The sequence below is a fragment of the Cydia strobilella genome, chromosome 5 (genome assembly GCF_947568885.1).
Source record: "Cydia strobilella chromosome 5, ilCydStro3.1, whole genome shotgun sequence".
NCBI lineage: Eukaryota > Metazoa > Arthropoda > Insecta > Lepidoptera > Tortricidae > Cydia > Cydia strobilella.
This window is the reverse complement of record NC_086045.1, coordinates 16,157,098-16,184,562: the sequence shown is the minus strand read 5'-3', so window position 1 is coordinate 16,184,562 and position 27,465 is coordinate 16,157,098. Positions and strand designations below refer to the sequence as shown.

At 38.1% G+C, this 27,465-nt stretch overlaps 1 protein-coding gene across 1 annotated transcript in view; it reads right to left on the bottom strand.

Moving 5' to 3' along the window:
• LOC134741558 (cytoplasmic dynein 2 heavy chain 1) overlaps positions 1 to 27,465 on the bottom strand; it is a 132,202-nt gene that overhangs the window by 37,210 nt on the left and 67,527 nt on the right. The window contains exons 26-44 of the mRNA XM_063674384.1: positions 19,936 to 20,149; positions 18,966 to 19,211; positions 18,120 to 18,490; positions 17,881 to 18,022; positions 16,986 to 17,105; positions 15,586 to 15,774; positions 14,397 to 14,620; positions 13,843 to 14,022; positions 12,658 to 12,781; positions 11,891 to 11,998; positions 11,085 to 11,241; positions 10,381 to 10,588; positions 9,358 to 9,532; positions 7,568 to 7,717; positions 5,907 to 6,079; positions 4,685 to 4,787; positions 2,973 to 3,095; positions 2,367 to 2,512; positions 301 to 424 (exon numbers count right to left, since the gene is read on the bottom strand). Coding sequence (XP_063530454.1) covers positions 301 to 424; positions 2,367 to 2,512; positions 2,973 to 3,095; positions 4,685 to 4,787; positions 5,907 to 6,079; positions 7,568 to 7,717; positions 9,358 to 9,532; positions 10,381 to 10,588; positions 11,085 to 11,241; positions 11,891 to 11,998; positions 12,658 to 12,781; positions 13,843 to 14,022; positions 14,397 to 14,620; positions 15,586 to 15,774; positions 16,986 to 17,105; positions 17,881 to 18,022; positions 18,120 to 18,490; positions 18,966 to 19,211; positions 19,936 to 20,149 — 3,277 coding nt within the window. The remainder of the gene's footprint in view (positions 1 to 300; positions 425 to 2,366; positions 2,513 to 2,972; positions 3,096 to 4,684; positions 4,788 to 5,906; positions 6,080 to 7,567; positions 7,718 to 9,357; positions 9,533 to 10,380; positions 10,589 to 11,084; positions 11,242 to 11,890; positions 11,999 to 12,657; positions 12,782 to 13,842; positions 14,023 to 14,396; positions 14,621 to 15,585; positions 15,775 to 16,985; positions 17,106 to 17,880; positions 18,023 to 18,119; positions 18,491 to 18,965; positions 19,212 to 19,935; positions 20,150 to 27,465) is intronic.

The following is a 27,465-nucleotide window of genomic DNA, read 5'->3' as shown; positions in this document are numbered from 1 at the left end:
AACCGGCCAAGTGCGAGTCGGACTCGCGCACCGAGGGTTCCGTACTTTTTAGTATTTTTTGTTATAGCGGCAACAGAAATACATCATCTGTGAAAATTTCAACTGTCTAGCTATCACGGTTCATGAGATACAGCCTGGTGACAGACAGACGGACAGCGGAGTCTTAGTAATAGGGTCCCGTTTTTACCCTTTGGGTACGGAACCCTAACAAGCACACCGTGCACCGTATCGTTCATTCAACTTGTAATTTATTTTGGGTATCATGCAATTTCATAACAAGCGATATAAATGATCATTCACCTCTTTAAACATAGATAAGACGCTGGAAGCCAATCCGGATATATCGGTGTCGCTGATATTTTTGTCGGTGCTTTGTCTCAGATAAACTCGTGCCAGTTCTAACATTTCGTCATCATCCGGTTCTCTAGAAAAGTAAATTCGTTTTAGAAAATTATATGTTATCAAACTATAGAAAATTTAACTAAACGAGTTACACATACTCGTATTCTAAATGAATTCTATCATTTTATTGCAATGCGTAAAGCGTTTAAAGCGTTTCATGTTGTACAATACGGTACTGTTTTTGTTCGCTAGTATTAATACTATGATTTTGTATTTGTGACAACGTTCGATCTCGTCAACTTAGCACTAGTATTTTTATAATATAAAATATATTATAGGTACAACTTTTTGTGATATATTTACACAAAGGCAATATCCAATTCTAGTCAGTGTTAAAATAACATGAAAACTTGTTTTCATTTGTTTCTTTTTACCAATAAAAGCTGCATAGATGTAGGATTTCATATGTTTTTTTACCAAATTGGATTACGTTTTAATTTTTTTAAGGTAATATTATTTAAAACATGACATTATTGATTTCTCTATACTAATGTAATGTGCTATTATTGTTGTTATAATTTTTGCTTATATGTATTACTAGCTGTTGCCCGCGACTTCGTACGCGTGGATTTGTATGTTGGTGGTTATATATTCTACATGAGCATAATATAGGTATCAGTAGGGACGGTTAATCATTTGTTAATAATTATACAACGCATGAAATTTGACTTTCACAAACTACGAAGTTTCAGGACCCTAACTGAAAAAAATTGTTCCCGATATAATCCCTCTCGACCCTCTTAGAAGATTTACCAGTCCACTATTAAAAAAAAAATTTGCTCCCGAAACTATTAATACAAACTTTGTAAGTAATCAGTTTTCGTCTATTTTAATATAATGCCCTTTTTACCAAGTTTCAAGTTCCTAGCTTAAAAGAAAATTTGTACCACATATAAACTTACATCCCATTTTTAACCCCTTTAGGGGTTGAATTTTTAAAAACGCTGAAATTACTTTTCTTGTATTCTAATAATATGCCTTTATACAAAGATTCAAGTCCCACACTCGCGAAAATATTTGATCTCCATACAAACTTTCAACACCCTTTTTCACCACCTTGGGGGATGAATTTTTATAAACGCTGAAATGAGTTTTCTTGTTTTTTTAATTATAATTAATAAACATTTATATTATAAAATTTGAACCCCAAGACAAACTTTCATCCCCTTTTTAACCCCCTTAGGGGTTGAATTTCTAAAAATGTCAATATTACTTTTTTTTGTAATCGGCTATTATGCCTTTCTAGCAAGTTTCAAAGTATTTGTAATGGATTCAAACTTTCAACCCTTTAGGGGATGAATTTTTAAAAACGCTGAAATCACTTTTCTTGTATTTTAATAATATGCCTTTATACGAAGTTTCAAGTCACGCACTCAAAAAAATTTATGATCTCCATACAAACTTTCAACCCCTTTTCACCACCTTAGGGGATGAATTTTGAAAAACCCCTTCTTAGTGGATACTAACGTCATAAAAGCTATCTATAGGTATTGTGAAAAATTCAGCTCTCTAGGTCCAACGGTTTGGGCTGGGCGTCGATTTAAGTGAGTGAGTCAGTCAGTCAGTCAGTCAGGACTTACGTTTATATATATAGATTATTGCTGTTAGTCTTAAGTTTCGTGACGCATTGGTTCAACTGTAATGTCATGTAAACATTTTTATCAATAAGATAAATAAATAAATAAATTACGTACATGTAACCCCGGTGTACTGTAACATTTTGTCTCTTTCCAACAAACACAAATGTCGAAAAGACAGGGACAAACGATTGTCAAGGGGTTGTTTAGAGTTGACAAACGTTTACGAATAACGCCATAATAACGACTTTAAGGAGCCGGATTCGCGATGCGACGTCGGGTCGTGTCGAGCGGCGGCCAGAGCTCATAGCGTCGACTAGAACGTCGATGCTCGGGAGATGATAGAGTCCGGTGTTTACTTGGACTCGTCAAGCAGTAGGTACTCACGGCAGCAGCACGGTAGCGAGGCTTGCGTGCAGGCGCGGCGCGGGCGGCGCGGCGGCCGTGGCCAGCACGCGCGCGCGCGCCGTGCCCGCCCACTGCATGCCCTCCTCCTCCGAGCCGCGCACCCAGAACCCCGACCAGTTGATCAGCTGCAATTATACTATAGGCGTTATTTCACACAAATTACAACAAAATATTGACTATTAATTAACCCTTTGAAAGCCCCGCCTATTGTGTTTGGTGCGCCATCGGCGTCGTGAACCGGATCGGAATACACGAGAGTTGAGGGCCGTAATTCTGTCTGTGGCACTCGTTGCCGGTGCGAGGGTTAAACTCGTTAGGAATGTCATAGTTTTAAGATGTTTAGAATTGATGTGCACCCTGAGGCGGCTGACCAAAGTCAATACCATTTTGAATGAAATGGACACCATCTTCTCCATGGTCAACTCTCGCGGAGGCGATCTTGATGGTTGCTTGAGCCATACTGCATAGCTGTCATGGCGATAAAAACCGCCATCAAGTGACCATATAGGTATAAGTACATTTACACCACGTCGTTCTGTCGGACACGAGGACTATACACGTAAGCTGTCGTCACATGTCACACACCTGCAGCAGGAAGGAGCACACGGCGCTGCTGCCCCACGCGTCGACAGAGGCGCGGTGCAGCGAGCGGACTAGCAGCGTGAAGCGAGACCCACCGCCGCGCCCGCCGGACCCCACCACGTTGTTCTGTCGGATATAAAATCCACTTAAGAGGCTGTCAATACCTAGAGCGCGCACTCTGTTTATTTGTATCGGATCGGATAAATGAGATAGTACTATCACTGTTACTGATGGGCCTGGGCAAGGGAATAATAAGAAAACTATTCATATAAAATTAAAATCAAATTATTAATATAAGTTGTTTCACTTCGGTGTACATTTGCAGGTGTTTTTGCACATTTAGAGATGTTCTCACTCATTGGTCATATACGATTTGTTTTTTATTTCTTATTTTTTATATTGTAATTTTGATATATCCTATACTGTAATCACATATGTGCAATGTTATCATAGCGTGTACTGTGTAACATATTATTATATTCAGTTTCTATTTGCGAGCTCCTATAATTGGCTCTGTATTGTTATTTAAAAAGTTAAACTAATATTTTATAGCTGTTGGAATTCCTTGTATAAATAAATAAATAATATGGATTACTTTTGTAATTTTGTGTTTCAGGTATAAATGTTTTGAAATTGTGATTTTAATTGCATACACATAAGTCAAAAAAATTATCAGAGGAACCAGTCGAGTGAATGATAATATCTATGCGCGCATGACAAAATGGTTGATTCAATAAGTACCGGGATGTCGGGGTGAATAGGGATAAAAACCGGAAATAACATTTGCCTGATATTTTTTTTAAACTACCTACAAAAATCAAGCGATTGAAAAAATAGTCCATTTTGCTTGACATAATTTGTGATAAATGTACATGATTAAATGGGGTTGGCCGGTCGAAATAATTAGCAGATGGCGCCAGCATAGCTTACCCTGTCAATCCCTAGAATTGTGTCAAATTTTTGTTTTTTTAATGCCCTGGATGCCAGCCCTTTAAGCCAAATCCCATAGAAACAGGGGCAAGCTATGATGGCGCCATCTCTGCATACCTTTGACAGTTGCCAACCCCATTACTAGCGCTACTGAATATATCAACACTAAAATAGGGATGTTGCGTGACAGGTCAAATCAGCTTCTTTTGTCGACTTAAACGACAGTCAGCCATTTAATTTATATTTATGAAATACTAGTGAGTGAATGAAAGTTTGTTTTCATACTGAACGAAACAATAGTTATTTGTTTTACAAGGGGGCAAAGTTGTTGTTTAACCTCTCGCGCTAATATTGATACCCGAGCATGAGATTTGAAAAATGGAATCTTAAGCGTTGCGAGGGTTTCAAGGCACGAGGGTTAAACAAATTTTGCCACCGAGTGAAACACACAATTTTTCACCAACACAAGGAAAATACTAACTGTAAAATATTAAACAAAATCAAAGTACTTAAATCGATGCAAAATGAATGTTATTAAATATTTATCATTCAAAATCATTTAAAAGTCAATGCTATTAGCAAACATAAGAAAACAACAAAAAATGTGCATTGGATTACTTTGCCTCACATGTAGATAAATTGCAAATTTCTTATCAGTTTTTGAACAATCAAGAGAGCCTACCAGCTGGTGTGTTGAAAAAAAACAACCCTGTTCGAAATAAAAGTGATTATAATTTCATTGAATTAATTGGCACTGTGGGTTTTTATGAGGTTAAGTGACTTACTCTTTTTAGTTCCGCAATGATATCCGTAGGCTCCAATATTGGAGTGCAATCTATAGTTATCACCGCCCCATTGCTCTCTTTGGCAACGTACTCAGCTAACAAACTGAAATCATACATAATTAGTTAAGCCAAGTAACACATATATATTTTTTTAAATTTATATCAAGTTAAGAACCATCATGATCACTGTTAATTGACCATAAAGAAACCACTACTTTGTTTAACACTATATTACAAGGCAAGATCGAAGCGAGAAGAGGAAGAGGAAAACCACGAGCAAGCTACACACAACAACTGAAAGCAAAAGCAAATGTCGTGTCTCACAGGGACCTAAAGAACCTGGCCGAAAACCCCGAAGACTGGCGCATACTCCACCGACAAGCCATTATGCTCTTAAATTGTAATGATAAAGAAACCAGTTAATTGTCAGTTAAAGTGTGTTGCTATTATCTAAAGACCGAATACTTGCACGCCATATTAGTAGTTTATATGAAGGTAGGGTAACTACCTAATAAATGGCTCTTTAGAGTGCAGTAATTATACATTAACTATTTACTACTTTAGTCCTATTTTTATAGGAAAATCTCCAGCACCACCCTTTAATTGCCTCTTTAAGCCGACCATTGAAGAGAAGACGACATAAGTACCTCTAGTTTACCTTAACCATTATATCCACAACTAAAATATTTTGTTAACATACAACAACACATAACACACACACAGACACATAACACACACACACACACACACACACACACACACACACACACACACACACACACACACACACACACACACACACACACAACATAAACACACATAACACAACACAGGCTACCGTAACATAGGCTACGGAGACTGCTTAACATCAGGCGGGCCGTATGCTTGTTTGCCACCGACGTAGTATTAAAAAAAAAATTAAGCTGTTGGGCCGTCCCGCCGGCATGGTTCTTAAGCATTTGCCAGACGGCAGACAACCACCGTTTCTGCAACATGACCTTGGTAGAAAAACAGTGGTTTTAAGCCATGTAGCAAGTGGTTGAAACCAAATTCTGCATGACCTTTAAATGCCCTTGGTAGACAGGCGTGCTCTGCCAACCAATGGCAGAAGCCGTGGTTTAAAATCGTCTAGCCGCTTGTTGTAAACTACTCGCTTCTACCAAGGTTATGTTGCAGAAACTGTGGTTGTCTGCTGTCTGGCACATGCTTTAAGGAAACCTACTTCTTGGCACAAGCATCAGGTCCAATGATGAGTAGGTGGGAATCATCAGATGCGAAGCAGGCTCTGACTGTCGGTTCGACAGCGGCCAATCGCGGAGATAGGTAGAGTACTTCCGTCACCCAGCCTCCCGAGAGTACGGGGTCCGACGGCGCCGGGCCCAGGACGTCGGACATCTGGAATAGTGGCATGTAAAAACACGTAGGGGAACTGGTTCATTTACAGGATGGACTTTTTAATGCGGTACATAGGGCAGTTAGCTGTTCCCGTGGTGCTACGAGAAAATGGCCTTCCTAATAGAGATCTTTACTAATATTTTATTTAACGAAACGTCAATCACGTTATAAACTGAAATAGATGTCATATGTGACGTTCTCAATCAAAAGGTACCACATTGCCGCTTGCCACAAGGACGCTCTGAGAAACATATAATTAAAAAAACATGGCCCAATTTCAATATAAACATTAGGATTAGTCATATTTTCTATAAAACAAGAGTGCAAAATTCTCCAATCGGCCATTTTTGTATTTTCTGTGTAAGTTAGCAGTGGTTTGGTATTTTTACTGTCATACTGTTTAACTTGTTTGATAAAATAAATAAATATTTTTTTTGACTGAAACAATCAGAAACGAGCCAAACCGTGACGTCATCATTCCATGACATATTTGAGCCGCATGGACAACCTCATTAACCGTTATCTATACGTCCTCACCAAAGAGTTTGAATTTGAATTTTCAAAAATTTATTTAGCCCTTATACGTATAAACATTTATTACGTAAAAAAAATATTAACACGATAAAAAGTAAATATTTATTTGATATTATATAAATAAAATGCTAAATAATACGATATTTCGCCAAAAACCTTTTTTAATTATTTGGCTGAATGTAACTATCATTGCCATGTTGGCTGTCGTAAACAGAAAAAATGAAAAGTAAAACATAGTATCGTAATATATAGTGTTGAATTAACAATATCATTCAGTTTAAGGGAAATTTCGTAGATGTAAAGTAATACATTCGTGTGTAAAGTACTCATGTAAACAATGTCTACCATCCTACCACCAACTAAACCGTGACGTTACAAACGGACGCGAGGCGTTTTCGCGGGAGGTTTAAACTAGCTATAAAAAATGCAATTATTTATGGTAAAACTTACGAGTAAAGCTGAAATATTGTGTTTTTCGGAACCAATACAAGTGTACCGACAATATTAAAAGGGATTTCAAAATTTGTCATCATGCCAATTGATTTCGTTTTAATCCAGGATCTAAAGCTTTTTATTTGTCAACGCAGGCACTAGAAAAGTCAGAATAGAATAAACTATATTTCATACATATTCAATATTATTATACCATTTTAAAGTAGCACCATGGGATCTGGTAGCTGTTCTTTGTGCCCCAATTAAAAAATGAACCTTGTAGAGAACTTGTTAAGCATTGCACACACAACAACGATTTTTCGTTACGATTTTGGAATGGAGTCAGTTTGCGCATATTTATTTATTATTTATGGCTAATTGTTATAAATTATTTCCTGATCTTTACGATTAATCTTTGCCGTGTTTGTCTAGCTCATAGGGTCTACTATTCAATACTAATCAATAAATAACGAAATCTTCAATATTTAAATACTGAATAATAGGAAAAGTTCACCATGTTACCTCCTCATGGAACTTGTCAATAGCATTTGGTTTGATGATGCTTGCAATGCTTCTTTCTATGGCCAAGTAAATCAATTCTTCAGGCGTTTTGTTGACGCCTGTCATTTCGTTCTGAGCAATGTATTCAAATTGAGTTAGTATATGTTTTACCTGTAAAAATTGTCATAATTAGGTAAATACAACCTTTCGAGTCCCGAGGACACGATATAGCGTCGGCAGAAAACTGACGATATCGCACAAACACCGATTTAATAAAATAAAAAAAAAGGTCTAAAACTTTAGGGGAAAGCGGGGCAGTTTGGTGCACCTTTTTTGAAATCGATATTAGGCCCTAAAATTAACTCAAAGTACAATATTTTTATACTTAGTTGATAAAAAATTTACTGAAGTATACATAATATTTTTTTTTGTTAAATTTATGCCCAGTAATAGAGATATATGGATTTTAACATAAACTGAGATGTTTCTCATTCTGCCCCACCTGCAGGGCACTTTGATACATAGCATGGGACACTTTGATACATCATTGTAGGTAGAAACGGGAGTTGGAAGGGGCAGACCTCGGCGGACTTTCTCTGATCAGATCGGGGAAATCCTGAAGAAAGGCCAGGTCAAGAGCACCCTAAACCGGCGAGCGTGTATGAGGAATGTTATGAAAGTGAAGGAAGCGAAAGAGGTATGTCAGGATCGTAGCAAGTGGAAATCCGTGGTCTCTGCCTACCCCTCCGGGAAATAGGCGTGATTATATGTATATGTATGTATTTTAGGGTACTTTGGTACGTGAATCAAAGTGCCCCGTAAGTGTTTCATACTGTCCCACAGAACACACGTTACGGATCAACTCACTTCGTTCACCAGTAGTACTTTTTAAACATTATATAAAGCCTATGAATGGTCAATTAAGTGTTGTGCTTTTTACAGCTAAAATTACAAAAAAAATACTTTTAGGAAATAGGAAATCAGTGTTAGTTTTTAACAAAAACTCACATGGGTGTTTAAATTTTTTTTGTCAATTTTAATTCCGTTTGTACGTTCGTACTGTTTTCAAAAAAAATTTTTTATTAAATATTTCCTACAAGACACTGGCTGGGGAACTTAGGTACACTAGAGGGGCACTTTGATGTGTTCAGAACTGCCCCAATCTTTATTGTACCAAAGTACCCCAGTGGTCAAATAATATAAAAATAATTTATTAATAATATACATATATATAATATACTGATATACTGTTTGAATATGTTATGTTATATTTGAGTATTATTTTTAAATGACTAGCTAACTTTATTACTGAATAAACGTACTTAGTGCATATTATAATGTACATGCGGTAAAGTCTAATATTTCGCAACACAACTCGATAAAAAAACATAATTTATTTACTATGCGACCGCGGAAACAAGTTTTCACGAACCAAGAGGCAACGGCTGGTGCTGTGCCGAGGCTGGTACCTCACTCACACATACAAAGCCACGTTTTAGTTTTGCAGAAAGTGAACATGTTTTAAGTTAAGGAATTAGTGTGGGTGTTCAAAACTGCTCCTTGTGCCTATCTGCCCCGCTTCCCCCTAAGGTTTTTGACATTGTCTATGTCTGGGACCCCAAACGTTAATTAATCTTTTTGGTTTCCCTTCCCTTACGAGACTTCATTATTGTAGACATTATAGCAAAGGTTCACAAGTTACAGTGGCTGGTTACCATCAGGCAGTCGAGCGGTTTGAGACACCGCGTTGCAAAAAAAGCCTTAGTTTATGCGCGTAAAAACTAGTATTATTTTATAAAGTATATACTCACGACCGATAAATTGTATATCTTTACAACGACATCGGATTTATGTATATTAAACCAATGGATGCATTTCTTAATGGCTTGCTGTAGTAACGACAGTGCCATCTTTGCCAGTTCATTATCGAACTCCGCTTTTCGCATCCAGTTTTCAATAACCTCTTCTACATAGCTAATTTCTTCACTGTAATTTAAACAAAAACAAAGATATACAATTTTAGAAAAGGAGTAACGTCTAAGAACTATTGTGCAAGTAAAACTAGATACATTGCTACTAGAACTAGATAGATTACTAGTGCTATGCTATTGCTATGTATACCTATACGTTTTATGTTTGACAACCGTTACCGCATAATGTACGGACGGGGTCATATAGCGACATCTATTTCAGTTGTGAAATTAGAGAAACGATTTTTCTTAGACTTTACACCTCTTCTACTACTAATAACTTTTTGCTGTAATTTTATAATATCAACAAATGAAAGGTTATATCAAAATAATGTCACAAATAAGAAATACTTGTATACATAAATATTATGTCTGTTCTGCCATTAAATAAAAGTAATATGTAATTTTAATTATATTTCTACTAATCCTTACTAATATCATAAATCCAGAACTAGCTGTCTGTTTATCTTTTAGCTCTAATTTAGATGAAATTTGGTACGGAAGAAAAACTGAGTCTCGGAAAAGGACATAAGATAGTTACTTTTTTATTTCGGTAATAATTATTTAAGGGGGTGATAATGCGGGTGAAAATTATGAAAGTGTGATATGAAAGTACTAGTTCTACGCAGCAGAATACGCGAGCGTAAGTTAGGGATGATATAAAGCGCAGCAGTCAGCAGGAGGTTGCCCTCCAGCATCGAGTTGAGGGACTCCATCATCGTGACTATAGTCCGGAAAATCGGTTTTGTCAATAGAAAGAGGCGGCAAATTCGAAACGGCACGAAAGTTCGATCTCCCATACAGATGTTTAATTGGGCGCCTTTTCTACTAACACATTGGTTTGCTAGACTAGAGTATAGTAACCTCATCAGAATGACGGCCATCCGGGACAGCGTGGCGGGCGAGGCGTGGTGCAGGCTGTGCGTCTCGAACAGGAAGTTGACGTTGGCGCCGAACTGTATGCGCCAGCCGGACGGCAGCGTCAGCAGCCGGTTGTCGTCCAGCACGGAGTTCAGCGCCTCCACCCACGACGGGTCCACGTCGCCGTCCATTACCACCCAACACCACACGTCTGAGAAGTGGGGATGCCACATATTCGTGTATAAGTAAAGGAAGACAAAGCTGAGTGACACAAGTCAAGGGATAAAACTAATCATTTTAATGTGCTCCTTCGAGAAAGTCGAGACGAACTTCATATGTCGGAATCAAATATCATTAGAAATGGCGGACTAACCCGTTTAACTCCATTCACATGCATATCATTTATGTCAAACACGAAATGAAAATGATAAATACATATTTATTTTCTTCTAATAAACGAAAATATTTGTGTAACTTTTCGTGACTACATACGAGAATTACCAATAAAGCCCGTTTTGCAATAAATGACTACATTACTTAATAGCGAATGGCTCAACAATCCTGGTTCACGACGACTGCAAATTTGCATGGCCACTTTATGAATGAATAATGTGTCGAATGTCGATGCAATTTTGCAGCTCGCTGTAAAATGTACAATTGTACACATGTGACACATTGTAGGTACATTTAGTTGTACACACACACACCTGCAGGCTGGTTGGAGACCTGCAGCGCGGTGGCGGAGATGACGCCGTCGCTCCACTGCCGCGTGTCGGGGTCGATGTGGCCCAGCAGCCAGCGGCGGCTCATCGCCTTCGGGCTGATCGTGTACTCCACTATGTTCCGGCCTTGTTGCACAAGAGCCTGGAATTTAATAGCATCATTAGCTTAACCAAATAACTTAACGGCCACTTTAGCCTAGTAAAGGTTGTTTGTCATCTATAAAGAGTTCGCTAAAATTTATTGTATGGAAAATTTCATAGTAATCCGCCGCGGCGCGCCGGGTGACGTTGATCAGTCTGTCAAGTGCGGATGGTGCAACTGGCACTAAGTACTGACCCAGCCTCATTTGCCGCGGGTGGTACTGGGTTTGAATTATGGCAAGAGCATTTATTTATTTGATTTCCTGAGGTGTGGATATTTTCTATGTATAATAAGTATTTATCTATCTATATATTACACACATAATTCTATAGGATCAATAACACAAGCAAGCCTTATGCAAAGGTATGGCGCCATACCTTTGGCCTATACTTGTGTAGATGGCGACACCTTTTGATATTTAACAAATTTAACACACATCAGTGAAATAACAAGGATCAAAGTCAAATGGTGTTTTAATCCTGTGTCGAAAGATGGCAGTAAATTTACTGTGACTACAAAATTTACTTTGACAATACGCCTCTATTCTCTTTGCCTAATGGGGTTAAGCTAAATTATTCAAGTTGTTTAGGCTAACAAAATATATTTACATATACAAAAATAACATCTATTAAGTTATGGGATCACTTACTGTCTTTAGAAGTTTTCTGATGGTTGACTTCCCACATCCGGGGGGTCCGACTACGACCACGCCCATTCTCTGTTGCATTTGCTCATACAACTCGATGCATTTTTGAACCTGAGATAATAATACATCCATTACATATGAACTATGAAGGTTAAGCAATAAAATATAATGAACAAACTCTTAAATTGGTCCAAACCGAGACTATCGCTAGAGACTACGCAGCGTATTAACAAAATTAAGTCTATACCAATTAGGTACGTCATTTTACACGGTGCACTTAATATAAACGGTTTCGCCTGAAAAGTTTAGGTATGCATCCGACACCAACAGTTAATTTCGAAGGTGTTGTAACAAATTATTCTGAATATATTCCCGTTTGTTAAGTTTCAATTACTTAATGTGACAATCCATATCAAAAGGGACCTTGCTAACGTCGCGTAGTACCGCATTGGCCGCTAATAATGGCGTTAGCGCCGACCGCCTTATGGTCCCTTTTGATATGACAATTCATATCAAAAGGGACCTTGCTAACGTCGCGTAGTACCGCATTGGCCGCTAATAATAGCGTTAGCGCCGACCGCCTTAAGGTCCCTTTTGTGGATTGTCACAAATATTCCAAGTAAGTATAAGAAAAAGGAATGTTCTAATCGTAATAATTTTCTTAGTGTCATTTAAATTTAAAAGGTGAATTATTTATCCAGCAGTGCCCAGTTTTCTCGTTAGTAGCGACCCCTGATGTAAGAAACGGTTAGTTATTTTATTATATTTACCTGAAGCTTATTGTGCACAAGACCGAGCGAAGCGACGGAAGCGTCAAGGGCGGAACTTATCGGGTCCGTAGCGTGCTCCTCTTGGGGCACGTCAGCAAATACCAGCGACAAGATATTCTCGAACCTGCAAAACGAGATTCGACCTTAGGCCAGGAGTTAACAAACAACAGTTTGCGAGCCGCATGCGGCTCTTTTCAAGTACAATTAGCCTCATGCATGAAGTTTATATTTGAGCGAAATATGTTTTATTCGGATGTTTGTTACCGTTATATCATGTTACAAATGCATTTCCGTTTTTAAATTACCATTTAATTACTTAAAATTATAAATAAAAAGTACAAAAAATTGCCCGCGAAAAGCTAGTGAGCGAAACGCTCGAAACGCCACGTGACGTCACGCGTTCGACAGATTAGTGTCATTAGTAGCAAACGTCAGTTGGGCCGCCCAACGTGTGACGTCATCACGCTCTGTCGAATTCGCGCCAAAAATTATGAGCGTTTCAACCGCTCAAAAATTTTCAACATTTTATATATTTTTTAATAAAATAATGTTAAGGTTTACAAAAGTATTTTTATCATTTCCGGTGTTCCAACGATATAAATTATGAATCCAAAAATAAAAATAAATTCATGCATGGAGCTAATTGTAGAATAGTTTGTTTGCAAAAAAATAAGATTGGGTATTTAGTTACACCATGCAACCAGTTTCATATTAGGTGGGTCTTGCGACTGGCTATTCTTAAAAGTTGTTTGCTCAACTCTGCCTTAGGTTTTAGTAACGAATAGGTCGATTTAAAGTTGGCGTGATTGTAATTGACAGATGTTAGTTATAAACATGGTGTTTGTAATCTGACTGCCAAGTCTTTCAGGATTAGGAGATAATTTTAGGGATAAATGTACCTTTCTTCTTTGTATTTCGATGTTTTGACCGGCCGAGCGCGGCGCAAAGCGCCCCCGTTTAAGATTGTATATTATTGTTGTATGTCTGATCGGCTGTTCTCCTCTACATGTTGATTTCTCATACGATTCTCGTGAAATTTTGTGAGCAAGTTCAATAATTATAATGCTTTTTTATTTTATCTTCTAAAAATGGCGCAGTCATGGGGGAATCACGAGAAGTACAGTTGAAAGAGCCACACGTATTATTCAGATCGCGTGGGGGATGAATAAAGTGTGATCGTATCACCTCCCCGCGTCGTGGCCGGTGAGCTTGGACATGTTGTTGAGGCGCAGCACCCGGCGCAGCGCGGCGCGGCGCATGCGCGGGGCGAGCGGCCGCGCCGCCAGCGCCGCGCCCGCGCTGCCCACCGCCGCCTTCAGCGCGCGCAGGCCCCAGTCGTAGTGCCGCTGCCCGCCCAGCAGCGTGCTAACAAATTTCATTACTGGTTAATTATCATTCATTTGGCGATGGTTCTAGCCATTCCAGTTGACGGTTTGTTCTGCGTCTAACTTGAAGTTTAGTACACATTGAACATAATAATATATACTCTTAGGAAAGTCGCTTCATTATATCAAAAACATGTTATTATGTGCCTTGTTGTCACCTCTCGCTGTGGCCGCGAGTCGCGGGACTCACTCTATGCTGCTGGCGACGCACGGCAATTATTTCTCAAGCAAGATCTCCTTCTAGAGTCTGTTCGGAAAGAGAAGAGTCGTGGAATGTGGGGCCCAATACATTCCACGACTATTCTCTTTCCGAACAGACTGTAATAGGTTTATAGTTGCTGAAACAATAAATACCTGGCCATAGAGAAAACGGCATATAAGTCTTCAGCGAGCGCCTCAGCGTCGGTGACGCACTGTGCCGCGAGGAGGTGCCTCGCCAGCTGGTCTCCTCTCGGTTCCACCATGGCTACGGGCCGCAGCACTCGCTCCAAGGCCGCCGGCAGCGCGCGGCGCCCACCGTAGCCTCTTCCCACCGGATTCATGGTCGCTGCCACGCCACACCATTGGGATACGGTCACCTTCAAACAGAAATTATCATTAGATTTCATTGTAGTAGCATATTCTAAGGTCGATTTTTTTTACAGTTACTGTGGGGTATTTAGAACTTTATACCTTCCTCTTGCATAGCAGTTTTGCTATGGCGTATTGTATCGATACGCAAAGACAAAACCGTAGTCGTTTTTGTAATGAAAATACCAATATAAGTAATGAAGTAATTACTTAATGCTAAAAATAATTCCAAATACAAATAAGGCCTAGTTTACCCTCTGAGTTGGAAGGTCAGATGGCAGTCGCTTTCGTAAAAACTAGTGCCTACGCCAATTCTTGGTGCTAGTTGTCAAGCGGACCCCAGGCTCCCCTGAGCCGTGGCTAAATGCTGGGACAACGCGAGGAAGATGATGATTCCACTCGACATACTGTTGTATCAATGGAGCAACATTGCGTGTTTATGATAAGACATTAGTTTAGTTTCTTAGTGACTTACTTAGTAGTATTAGTTAACCCCCGACTTCAACCAAATCTGTTTAAACATTTATTAGTTTATATTTCTCGTGTCGTGTAGATTTTATAACCGGCCAAGTGCGAGTGATTATCGCACACGAAGTGCTCCCAGTTCTGCATCATCCATGACTCAATTTTACAGCGTGTCGCATAGATAGCGGCCAGCTGCGAAGCTAAATGATGTGAAATATTAGCGAGAGTATCGGCGGTCAGCCTGTTTAACTCGTTGAAACAGTTCTTTACTGGCCGCTTAGCAGCCCATCCATGTGACAATTAACTATTAAGACATCAATTTACGTATTTCCCAGTGAGCAGCACCGTAGCCTGTCTAGTGTTTTCCTGCATAGCGGCCACCAGCGAAGCTAACTGGTGTGAGATATTAGCGAGTGTATCGGCGGTCAGCCGGTTGAATTCATCGAAGCCGCTCTCCATTAGCCGCATCGCAGTGGACCCACGGAGCAGTTAAACCATATCATCTTACTTGTTTCCCGTTGAGCAACGCCGAGGCCTGTCCTGTGTTTTCTCGCATAGCGGCCAGCAGCGAAGCTAGTTGGTGTGAGATATTAGCGAGTGTATCGGTGGTCAGCCTGTTGAATTCGTCGAAGCAGCCCCAAGCGCCGCACAACGCCAGGCCACTGAGCAGCCGACCCATGCATTCTGTGTCCATTGCCTATAATATAAAATTTGCAAATCAATGCAAACAGCCAATTATTATAGCCGCGTCTACACGGGTCAGCATCAGCAGTAATTTCAAGCAGTAGGATAGAGTGAGAGGAAGATAAACCAACTTACATGTATCGTTCTTACAAGACCGTCGTGTATGATCGTGCTACTGCTTAATAAAATCAAAGACTAGGTAGGTACATAACTGTTTTTAGGATTTCAGGCGTGCACATACAGCTTACATTGCACAATTAAATTGAATGAACGAATATTGAATGGTACTGAATTTCTTTTTAAATATTAAAGAGGGAAATTGTTTTTGACGTATTTGATGTGAAGGTACGATTTGAGTGATGCCCTATTTAAGAATTGTGGGTATATCACAAATTCTTTATCAAATATCGTACTTATTATGCCGTAGACACACACAGATGCTAAATTCTTACAACGCTTATAACTACGCTCTTTTTTCGTAAGCGGTTAATTAAATTAGTATACATTTTATTATAAGTGTGCAAACCATTTTAGAGCTATATATGAATAATGATAATTCTCGCATTTCACCATTTATTGTAGGTATATGCCACGCTAGACGTATTAGAAATATTAGAATTCCTAGTAAGATACTCGATACGATTACTAATCCAAACATTGTTATTGACACTGCAACATGTTAAACCCATTGAGCTCTGGTGGTCACAATAGAATTTCAATTTAACTTAAGCATACCGATTTAAGGTTCAAATTAGATTGCACTTTCGGGAAAAAAAGATTCACCAAAGCTGGATTTTAAATGATATATATTTGAGATTTTTGGGAAAACCTTGTAGGTTGGTGCGGCCTGGAAAATGGTTAAAGGAAGCAAGGAGAAATTTATCGTTTCGGGCAACATTCGAACTTTTCTATCTGCACGCGTAGCCAACGTGCAATCGTTAACGCTCCGTGGCGAACGAAACGTAACTGTCACTGTCGCACTTGTAGAAGAGTGATAGATAGAGATGACTACGATACGCTACGGAGCGTTAACGATTGGCACGTTGGCTACGCGCCCTGATGGACTGTAAACTGTGCGGTTGGTAAAGAAAAAATTGCGCAGCGTTATCACAACGATTGACTGGGCTCTGCGTTGTGCCATCTAGTAAAGCTAGATTAGTTTTACGTCTCGATTCATTATTTAACTTTAACCATCTATTACAACTCTTTATTAGCTGTACTTACCTCATCACAATTGAAAACCAGAACTAAGCGTCCAACTAAACCACCCAGTGCTTTAACTGACTCCGTTTTTCCCGTGCCAGCTGGTCCAAATGGGTTTCCCATCAAACCGAGATGCAAAGACTAAAAACAACAAACATTAAATTATCAACAGAATCTAGTCACACCCATCCAAATCTGGCAAGGTCGCCATGTGATGTTGAGCGTAAAAATATACAAACTACGTATTCAATACTGGGTGAGTACGGTCACTTAGGAGACTTGATCACCTAAGTTACAAAATCATAATTAAGCCAATAAATGAAAAAGAACTATCCTAGAAGGAACCAAGCGTTATAATATAATGTTCTGATTTTATCAACATCGTTGATTCAGAATTGTTATTTTAGGTATATTTTAAATTTAATATAACATTATAATTTAGGGAACCAAGTCTCCCCTAGTATCAAGTCTTACAGCCTGATCATCTTTTCCCAATTCCCATAGATCCTATATGAAAATCGCAAAAAAAAACTGTCCCTTACAATTAGTCTACTCCGTGGTTGGTCTCGTGAAAAATGTTGTTAAGTACGTTTGTCTTCATCACATTTTGTCATTCGGTATCACGATCCCGTAATCACCCAGTAGAGTATCTTCTGTGTGATAAAGCTAATATGATCCTTGTTTAATCGTACCGCGTGAGTACGATACATACAACACGCGAACCCAAACTGATGTCAACAAAACTGATTGCATAGCAAACAAAATGAAGGATAATAAACCTACAGTCAGCAGCTAAACTGGCTAAGGCAAGACGTGCAAAGTGAATAAAGTGATCTGCACGCGGTCTTATTGTCTTGACAGCAAAATTGTCGCCCGCTTAGCTACTTTTGTTACTGACTATACGACCTTTACTTACCTGAGTCAGTATCAAAAAACATTCATCAGCTAATTCGGTTCGAACAAATTGGCCTGTATTGATCCCGAGATACTCATACGAGTAGGAAATCTGAGCTAATCCCATTTTAGCAATAACGTCTTTGGAACTCTGTATGTAGAATCTAAAAAAAAAATATTTTTTAGTTTCCTATCGCTTATGGTACCTAAACAAAAGATAAAATCGGTATAGATAGGATGGGTATCGAGTAACGAGGGTACCTGAGTTGCTTCTGCCACAGCCAATCACTAGTAGCAACAACATTGTTGCTAATCAGTGTACGAACTACATTAATGTAATAAGCACACTGTAAGAGGAGTGCCTGTCGTTTTTGCTTCTCGCTTTCATCCTCGATTTCAGTGGCTGCGTAGTATGCACTCTCTTTCTCAATGTTAGCCATCAATTTGTGAAGATCTTTGGAGCCAATAGCTTTCTCTGCTTGTTCCGTAAAACGTATGTTCTGAGCTAGGCAAAGTATTTGTGTCGGAAGTGAAAATGGATCCTGCTCCTGTAGAGAACTGGAAACGACACATTTTATGGTCATATTCTTTAGAGATGAACGCATTTCCGTTTCCAGGTTCTTGAGCCAAATCTGCAAGCAATTACACAAATTTATTGCTAACGTCATTAAGTCAGCATACTTTAATGGGATTCTATTGGAATTAATATTGTTAATTTTCAAATTGACCCATTTTTCTTGAATAAGCTGCACACACTATTTTGCGTGCGGTAAGTGCTCAAATATAACTCTAGAACTAGATTAATAAACAAAAAAAATCTCAATAACTAATTAGCATAGCAAATTAGCTATCAATTACATATAATTAGTTAAGAATAGTACTTAAGATTATATTGTTTTTATTTTTAGCGCTGAATATAACTGTATGAAAGAGCGAATACCTCCTAACACAAGTTTTTTAACTTAAAAGGAGGATTCGACAGCCTATGTTTGTAAACATTAGTTATTTTTTTTTTTTTTTAATTTTGAAAATATATTTTAGTTATACTACACACTCCGTTGTTTTACTCAAATGCAATCACAATAAACCTTACAAAGTATATTATACCTCGACAGGACAGTCTATGTCGACGGGGTGGTCCAGCTGGAACGTTTCGCCGTGAAGACTACACAGTGCCGTAATCGACATGTTCCCAGGCCCCAGCCGCACTCCACTGGTCCCCGGAAACAATTTCTTCAGATGCGTTTGCATGACCGCCTCTCGACCCTCGGCCCCGGCTCGCGCCTGACCGAGCAACTCCAACAAATCGTCATCGCTCAGAAAATATAACCTCGGGAAGATAGAGCGCTTTTCCTAAAAACATTAACCGGTACCGTAGGACGATGGTATAAACATAAAAATTTAAACAGTCAATAAAGTCGCTGTGCGTGTACCTATATCCGAATTTGATGAGCAACCAAATAAAAGTAACATAAAAACTAGCACTACTAGTAATTAAAAATACTGAAATAGCTATAACGCGTAAGGCGCTGCGTCAGACATGAATGAATGATACCGAGGTAAGCAACTTGCGGGTGTTGGTTGTTAAAAATATAATAACGTGTAGTTACATTAACTATCACCTCTAGCACTGACCATTATTATTTTAAATGAGAAGGTAAAGGATATAACTTATGAATAGTAATTTAATTTTCACGTTGTGTGCGTGTCGGGCCACGCATGATGGCTGGTTCCGTATTATTTCCAAAAGTGTTCACTTTTAGATACATGTACCTATGGAGTGCTAACGTGTAATATATATTTATTAATTTTTACAAATTACACATACGCTCCAAATTTCTTTAAAATATATGTACTTTATAGCTTTGTACTAAATGGCTGTGACATACGGACGGAAGAACGGACAGACGGACATGACAAAACTATAAGGGTTCTGTTTTTGCTAATTTGGCTACGAAACCCTAAAAAGCCTTCAATTCGGCTCATTTCTAAAGTTTTCCGAGTATTCGAACATTAACACATTACGTAGTAGTGTAGGGCAGACTTGTCTAGTCTAGACGTACAACATAATACTTACGTCCATATACTGTTTGAGTGCAGATTGGCAAGCATGTAATTGCTCAGAAATGGAATCCAGCATTGATAGCAGACGGGCCGATTGCAACAGCACCGAAAGCCTAGGGTCCGTTTCGAAAATGCGTGTGGCCTGTCGAAATCCTTGGTCGACCTTCCGGAACTTTATTCCGAGCTCGCCTTCATCGTTGCACAAGATCGGCTCTAGGTATAACCATCTGTAAACACCGCCCATGAATGGCTAAGTAATGAATACGCTTAGCATATCGTAAATGTTACGTCTTAGGTCACTACCTACTTCATTATAATAACAGTACATTTAGCAAAAAATTCATAACTGTACTAATTGTAAAATTATAGAGATCGCCAGTAAATTATTACACAGTAGGCAAATGTAGGCTGAAATGTAAACAAATTTGTACCAAAGTTCCAAATTAAACTTTAAGACAGTTTTTCATTAATCATCATCATCTTCCTCGCGTAGTCCCGGCATTTTGCCACAGCTCATGGGGGCCTGGGGTCCGCTTGGCAACCTTATCCCAGGAATTGGCGTGGGCACTAGTTTTTACGAAAGCGACTGCCATTGCCATCTGACCTTCCAATTCCAACCCAGAGGGTAAACTAGGCCTTATTGGGATTAGTCCGGTTTCCTCACGATTTTTCCTTCACCGAAAAGCGACTGGTAAGTATGAAATGATATTTCGTACATAAGTTTCGAAAAACTCATTGGTACGAGCCGGGGTTTGAACCCGCGACCTCCGGATTGCAAGTCGCACGCTCGTACCGCTAGGCCACCGGCGCTTCTCATGTTAAGCGCTGCTTTTCTGGACTTGTTCATGTTATAAAGTCAAAGTCAATATATTCTTTATTCAAATTCAAATAAGATTTCACAAAAGGATCCTCAAACACTAAGATTGTATAAAAAATACTAGTCTAGAAACTTATTAGAATAAAAATCTAAATGTCAAAAAAAAAACGGATTACCTAATACATATAGGTATTCATTGAATTATCAATTTCATCATTATTAACAAAATAATAAATAATTAATTATTTTCAATCACAATCCCACGGTGTTTCATCATTCATGTAGTCTTGTGTGCTGTAATAGGCTTTAGAGATAAGTTTACGTTTTACATATTTTTTAAATTTATTAACAGATAATTCAGTGATGATATTTGGAAGTTTATTATAAAATCTTGCACAGTTACCCATGAATGATTTTTTAATTTTATGGAACCGAGTGAAGGGTACTACTGCAAGCTTATGCTTATTTCTAGTATTAATGTTATGTATGTTACAGTTTTTCTCCTTGAAATGTGTTAATATAATATGAAACTTTACTACACCAGACTCCTGACAAATTGTCATTAATCATCAACTTATAAAAAACCGGCCAAGTGCGAGTCGGACTCGCGCACGAAGGGTTCCGTACCATGACACACAAAATGGCATAAAAAAATCACGTTTGTTGTATGGGAGCCCCACTTAAATATTTATTTTATTCTGTTTTTAGTATTTGTTGTTATAGCGGCAACAGAAATACATCATCTGTGAAAATTTCAACTGTCTAGCTATCACGGTTCATGAGATACAGCCTGGTGACAGACAGACGGACAGACGGACAGCGGAGTCTTAGTAATAGGGTCCCGTTTTTACCCTTTGGGTACGGAACCCTAAAAATACAATTTGTTCCCGTTGTATTAGCTATGTGCACGACCATAGTAATAGCGCCCAACTGCTATGGGCCAAACAAATTAGTCTATTTGAGTTTCATTGACATACGTCCAATAGATCTTTCTTAACTGATTTTTTGCTACACTGAACGTGATCATGGATGCCTTGTCTCAGTTCTCTATCACACCAGATTTGGTGTCAGTCAGGGTTCCATATTCCCTCTGAGGAACCTCTTTTGTTTGGGTTGATGGTGAACGACTTGGAGACAATAGTAAAAAAAAAACGGCCAAGTGCGAGTCGGACTCGCGTTCCAAGGGTTCCGTACATTACACACAATTTAAACAATGTATTTTTTATGTGAAACGTGCGTGAAATGTCTTTAAAAAACCCATAGGGGTTGGATCAAAAACGAAATAATTAAGTCAGACTCACGCTTGACTGCACATTTCTAATAGGTTTTCTTGTGATCTATAGGTAAAGATCTATTTTGTGTATTTTTTTCAAAATTTTAGACCCAGTAGTTTCGGAGATGAAGGGGGGGGAATGGTCATTTTTGCCTATTTTCTTGAATAACTTCTAAACTGTTTATCCTAAAATTATAAAAAAATATATATTTGAGATTCTTACAATGAGCTCTTTCATTTGATATGTAACACGATATAGTTTATAAAACTTTATTTTTTAATTTTCTTATTTACCCCCCAAAAGTGGCCCCCATATTTAAAATTAATTTGTTTACGTTACATGTCCGTCTTTGGGTCACAAACTTACATATGTATACCAAATTTCAACTTAATTGGTTCAGTAGTTTCGGAGAAAATAGGCTGTGACAGACGGACAGACAGACAGACGCACGAGTGATCCTATAAGGGTTCCGTTTTTTACTTTTGAGGTACGGAACCCTAAAAAGTGTTTGCTATAGGTATGCTGACGACCTGAAGTTGATTTATGGTGTGAGGCCGCGGACGCGCCCACTGTTGACGCCGCCGGCGGCGCACGGTGTCACGCAGAAATTCGCTGCTCCCTCAAACATTGACGCTACTCAATGCGCTCCTGATGACGTCAGCACCTGATTGTGATTTGTTTGCAAGGAGATCGACGAAAGTGTATCGTGAGTCTGAAGTATTGTGAGACGAAGAGACGATAGATGATAAGCATTGCACAGCCGGTGTATGATATTTTATGTGTCACTTCACTTCTAATGTATCTCGTACTTTTGTGTGTTTTCATTCATAATTTAAGAGCATGGCTCTTGTCGGTGGAGTATGCGCCAGTTTTCTCGGTCCTCGGCCAGGTTCTTTAGGTCCCTTTTGTGTGTATTTTACTTGAAATGTTATTTTTTGTTAGCTTAAGTTTCTCGGTGTATTGATACATTTATGCTGTAATATCGTATAACTATACTAATTATGATATTTAATAGTATGTAAGTAAGTAAAAAACCGGCCAAGTTCGATCGGACTCGCGCACGAAGGGATCCTTACCATTACGCAAAAACGGCAAAAAAATCACGTTTGTTGTATGGGAGCCGCATTTAAATATTTATTTTATTCTGTTTTTAGTATTTGTAGTTATAGCGGCATCAGAAATACATCATCTGTGAAATTTTTAACTGTCTAGCTATCACGGTTCATGAAATACAGCCGTGACGGTACGGAACCCTAAAAAGCTCTTAAACAATCTATATGAACTAACCATACTTGTATAAAAAAATACATAAATAAACATTAGCTTTTAGTTCAACGGCCACGCATTCCGAAAATGACACTAGATAATGCAGACATGTGTAAAAAATGACCACCCAGCCAGTCTATGATGATATCACAAACGGATGTTAGGCATATCGGTTATAGTTATTAACGTATGGCTCCTTATCAAAATGTGCGAAGCTTTATCGTTTATAATTTATAATCTTAGAGCAAAAAATATTTCAGTAATTTTATTTGATGATCAAACGAACTTCTTGAAGCGAAGTTCGATCGAAATTATATGAGTCACTTCATTCGAAGATATAATTTTATATTAACCATGTAGTTTCCCTATTGTACAGGTATTAGCATTCGCACACATTTAAGAGTAACTGTTTTAATTAAGTTCGGAGACTTCGGAGTTATTTGCTTTAATAGGATAGCAAGATGTAACAAATGGAGTCTGTCATTTTGGTGAACATTTACTATTTTTGGCAGCAAAAATGGTTTTTTTGACGTTACATTTAACTATATCTGGTTAGAGATGGGTAGTGAGTAAATACTCAAGAGTAAATACCGAGTAAATACTCAGTATTTACTCAATTTACCCGTATTTACTCGTTTATACCCAATTTGGTGGGTATAAACTATTTAGAGTGCTGACACTGCTGACAGGGTATAGAAATCTGAAATAAAGGTGTATTTTGTACTGGATTTAGTAGTTCAATTAGTAAAAAATATATTTTAAGAGGGGCGTTCCATACATGTAACTAAGTGTAACAATAAAAAAAACTAAAACCACCAACGTGTGGCACATCATTAAATTGGTCTTTAAAAATAACTTCAATGTTATTATGCACTTTTTTCGATAAATTTAATACTTTTGGGAAAAAACCGTTTCCAAAGGTCAAAATAATGTTCATCCCTCTATAACTTTTGGAACAAGGTTTAATAAAATATGAAAAAATATCGGGAGAATAGACCGTAGAAAACACTTTGAGGTAAAAATATTTTAAACATGATCGTTCGGGTCATTTTTGAGTTTTCATTAAAAAACTCTTCATAAAAGGACGTAAGTGCCGCGTAAACACGTAATTTGACGTGTACGGGGATTCAGGATTCTAAAAGGCGGACCTGTGGATTCTATTCCAGTCCTCAGTCACTAATTTAATGGGAGAGTGGAACCCAGCGTGGAACGACGCTTTCTAAGCAGCAGTTGACCGCAACTAGATGGGTAGTTAGTAAAAACCCACCAAATATTTACCTAAAATACCCGTATTTGCCGTATACCGTGACTATGTATTTAGTGTGGTTAAAATATGATTTAATTATAGTCGTTAGTTTTCAGGCTGGCCCTTTCGGTTAACTCTTTGTCTATTGTAAGTAAAACCGCACGTGCTACTACCTGCAAAAAAAAGAATCGCTAACGTTGACCGCGTATACTATACGGCTATACTATGTATAGTCGTTAATTTTCAAGCTGGCCCTTGCAGCTAACTCATTGTCTATTGTAAGTAAAACCGCACGTGCTACTCACTCAATAAAAAACGGTTCGGTTAATTTAACCGATTATTGAATTACAATTTCTATGGAACTTGCAATAAGATTCAAAATGAACTACGGAAAAATTGCGAGGCTGTGTGAGGTCCCTCTACGGTTACTGAGTTTCGGCGAGTCGAACGCTACAGAACCAGTCTAAAATGTGTCAACGAGATGTTTAACAAAGGCGCGTTATCCGATATAAAATGTATATATATCGGAGAGCGCACTTACACTGGTTTTTGAGCGTTGGCCTAGGGGGTTATCCATAAATTACATATTACATCACAAGAATTTAGTGATTTCACATTTGGCAATCCCGTTCCCCCTCGTGTGACTTCACATATTTGACAATTTTGTTTTCAACGAAATTAGCAAATTGAATGAAATATAGTTATTTTAATAAAAATATTTTAAATAATAGGAATATTAGAAATTTTATGACACGAAACCGATACGATATATCGTGTCAAAAACTAGCTTATTTAGTTGTATCGCGAATACAAACAATCAAAACAATTTTCGACTACAAGTGAAGTTAAAGTGACGTCACAAAGTTTGTAACTCCTCCTCTCCCCCGTGTCACAACATGTCACATTTTCTAGACCCCCCTAAACGTGGGACGTAATTAATAGTTTTCCATTGTAATTGGCACACATTTAACCGGTAAACTAATTAATCGAATTTGGGTAGTTTAAAAAAATAGAAATGGGTACTTCTTTATTTTTTATTAACCTACTTTGGTGTCCCACTGCTGGGCAAAGGCCTCCCCTCGTTTTTTCCATTCGACCCTGTCATCGGCATTTTCCCACCATTTGGGGTAGAATGCGTCCAAGTCGTCCCGCCATCTCCTTTTCGGTCTGCCTGAACCCCGGCCTGCACCGTCTATGGTGTTTCGTGGGCTCAGTAACGATTTTGGCCATTTGTACTAAAATTAATAAATTGGCAACAAAAACGGAGCCTTAAATTAATCAATATGAGTTGTATTTTTATGAATTTTGGCCACATTGCCAGGAAAGACAGTGATAACCTGGAAAAGCTGGTAATCACTGGAAAATCGAAGGCGATAAGCCGAGGCACAGGAGCCCAATGCGATGGACAGACCAAATTCGCTCAGCCCTTGATGTAACACTCCACGGTGCCCCACACTCGGCGACAGACAGAAAGAAGTGGCGGCAAATTATCCAAGAGAAGCTAGAAGTTACCTAGAAGTGACCACGACCCTCAGTGATGAGGAAACCTATGCAAGGAGTAGAAGACCACATTTTAAAAAGAAAACGGCTATATATTTGAGGCTCATATAAATTATTGGCGCTAAAATATTAATACACAGCCAAATTATATTATTATATGCCCAATGAAAGTTCGTGTTTAATATTTAAGATTTCCGAATATTGATAAGCCAATAGCTTATTTGACTGTATTTCAAATTAATTATTTTACACCATGCATGAAATAAAGCACCAGAAGATTAATAGAGAAACGTGGACAGCAGTTATTTTTAGACACAATTTCTATTTTAAAGCCCGTATAAAACTATAAAGAGTAGGTAATTTGATTGTGACGTCACATGCTAGTGTTTCATATAAATTCCATAGTAGCTAAATCGTTTTGACAGTTCGAAAAAAGAAACTGATTTGACTAGTAGTTAAATACCCTATTTAGAATTATATGCCAATGACCGAACCTTTTTTGCAGGTAGTAGCACGTGCGGTTTTACTTACTATTTAGACAAAGAGTTAGCCGTAAGAACTACTATACATACTAAGTAACAATCGCCGCGCTATCTGGTAAGAGCTATAATATTGCAAAGTATTTTCGTCGTAGTTTTATTTTAATAAACAACTTGTTAAAAACTGTATAATATGTGAATCAGCTTGCAACATGCACTTATGTAGAACGTAAGTAATTAAGTAACTTTGAAAGTAATTAAGTACCTTCTTATTTAAAACAAAATTGTTAACTATACTTTATCACGTCTATATCCGCTAAAATCCAAATTACCTCTCACTGATAATCACCTTTTTGCCAAAAACTAAGCGTAATAAGCTTCTTATAACATAAATATCATTAATACACGTTAAAGCAATTAAATAAAGACCAATTTCGTACTTAAATCTCACCAAAATATTGAAATTTTGTTAATAATCGTTTTTACTCACAAAAATGAGTAAATACTAGTATTTACTGTATGCTTTGAGTAAATACCGAGTAAATACTCAGTATTTACTCACCCCTACCCATCTCTATCTGGTCATCAGCTAAATACCAGCCAAATAAAAATACTGCAGGCTCTCTATGGGGATGTAAATCGTATGCCATGCAATATTTTGGAAAATGTTAGTTATGTCTAACGATACATTTGACTAAGTAATACTTGGTAAAATGAAGCTATAAGCTCTTGAAGAAGTAGTATTTGTTAAACAATAACTTGCCAAAAAAGAGTTTTGCTAACTGTAAAATTGGGATAAGTTGTTTTGGTTAAAATAGTTTGGGGTGTGATACTTTGGGAAAAGTTTTTGGCCCATTCATTAGTAAACCATTCTCTCGTTTGTAGTCTCGTACTCGTACAAGCTACGTTCAATTAGGATTACTTTTTGGCTTGAAAATTTAAAGATATCTAATATTGATAC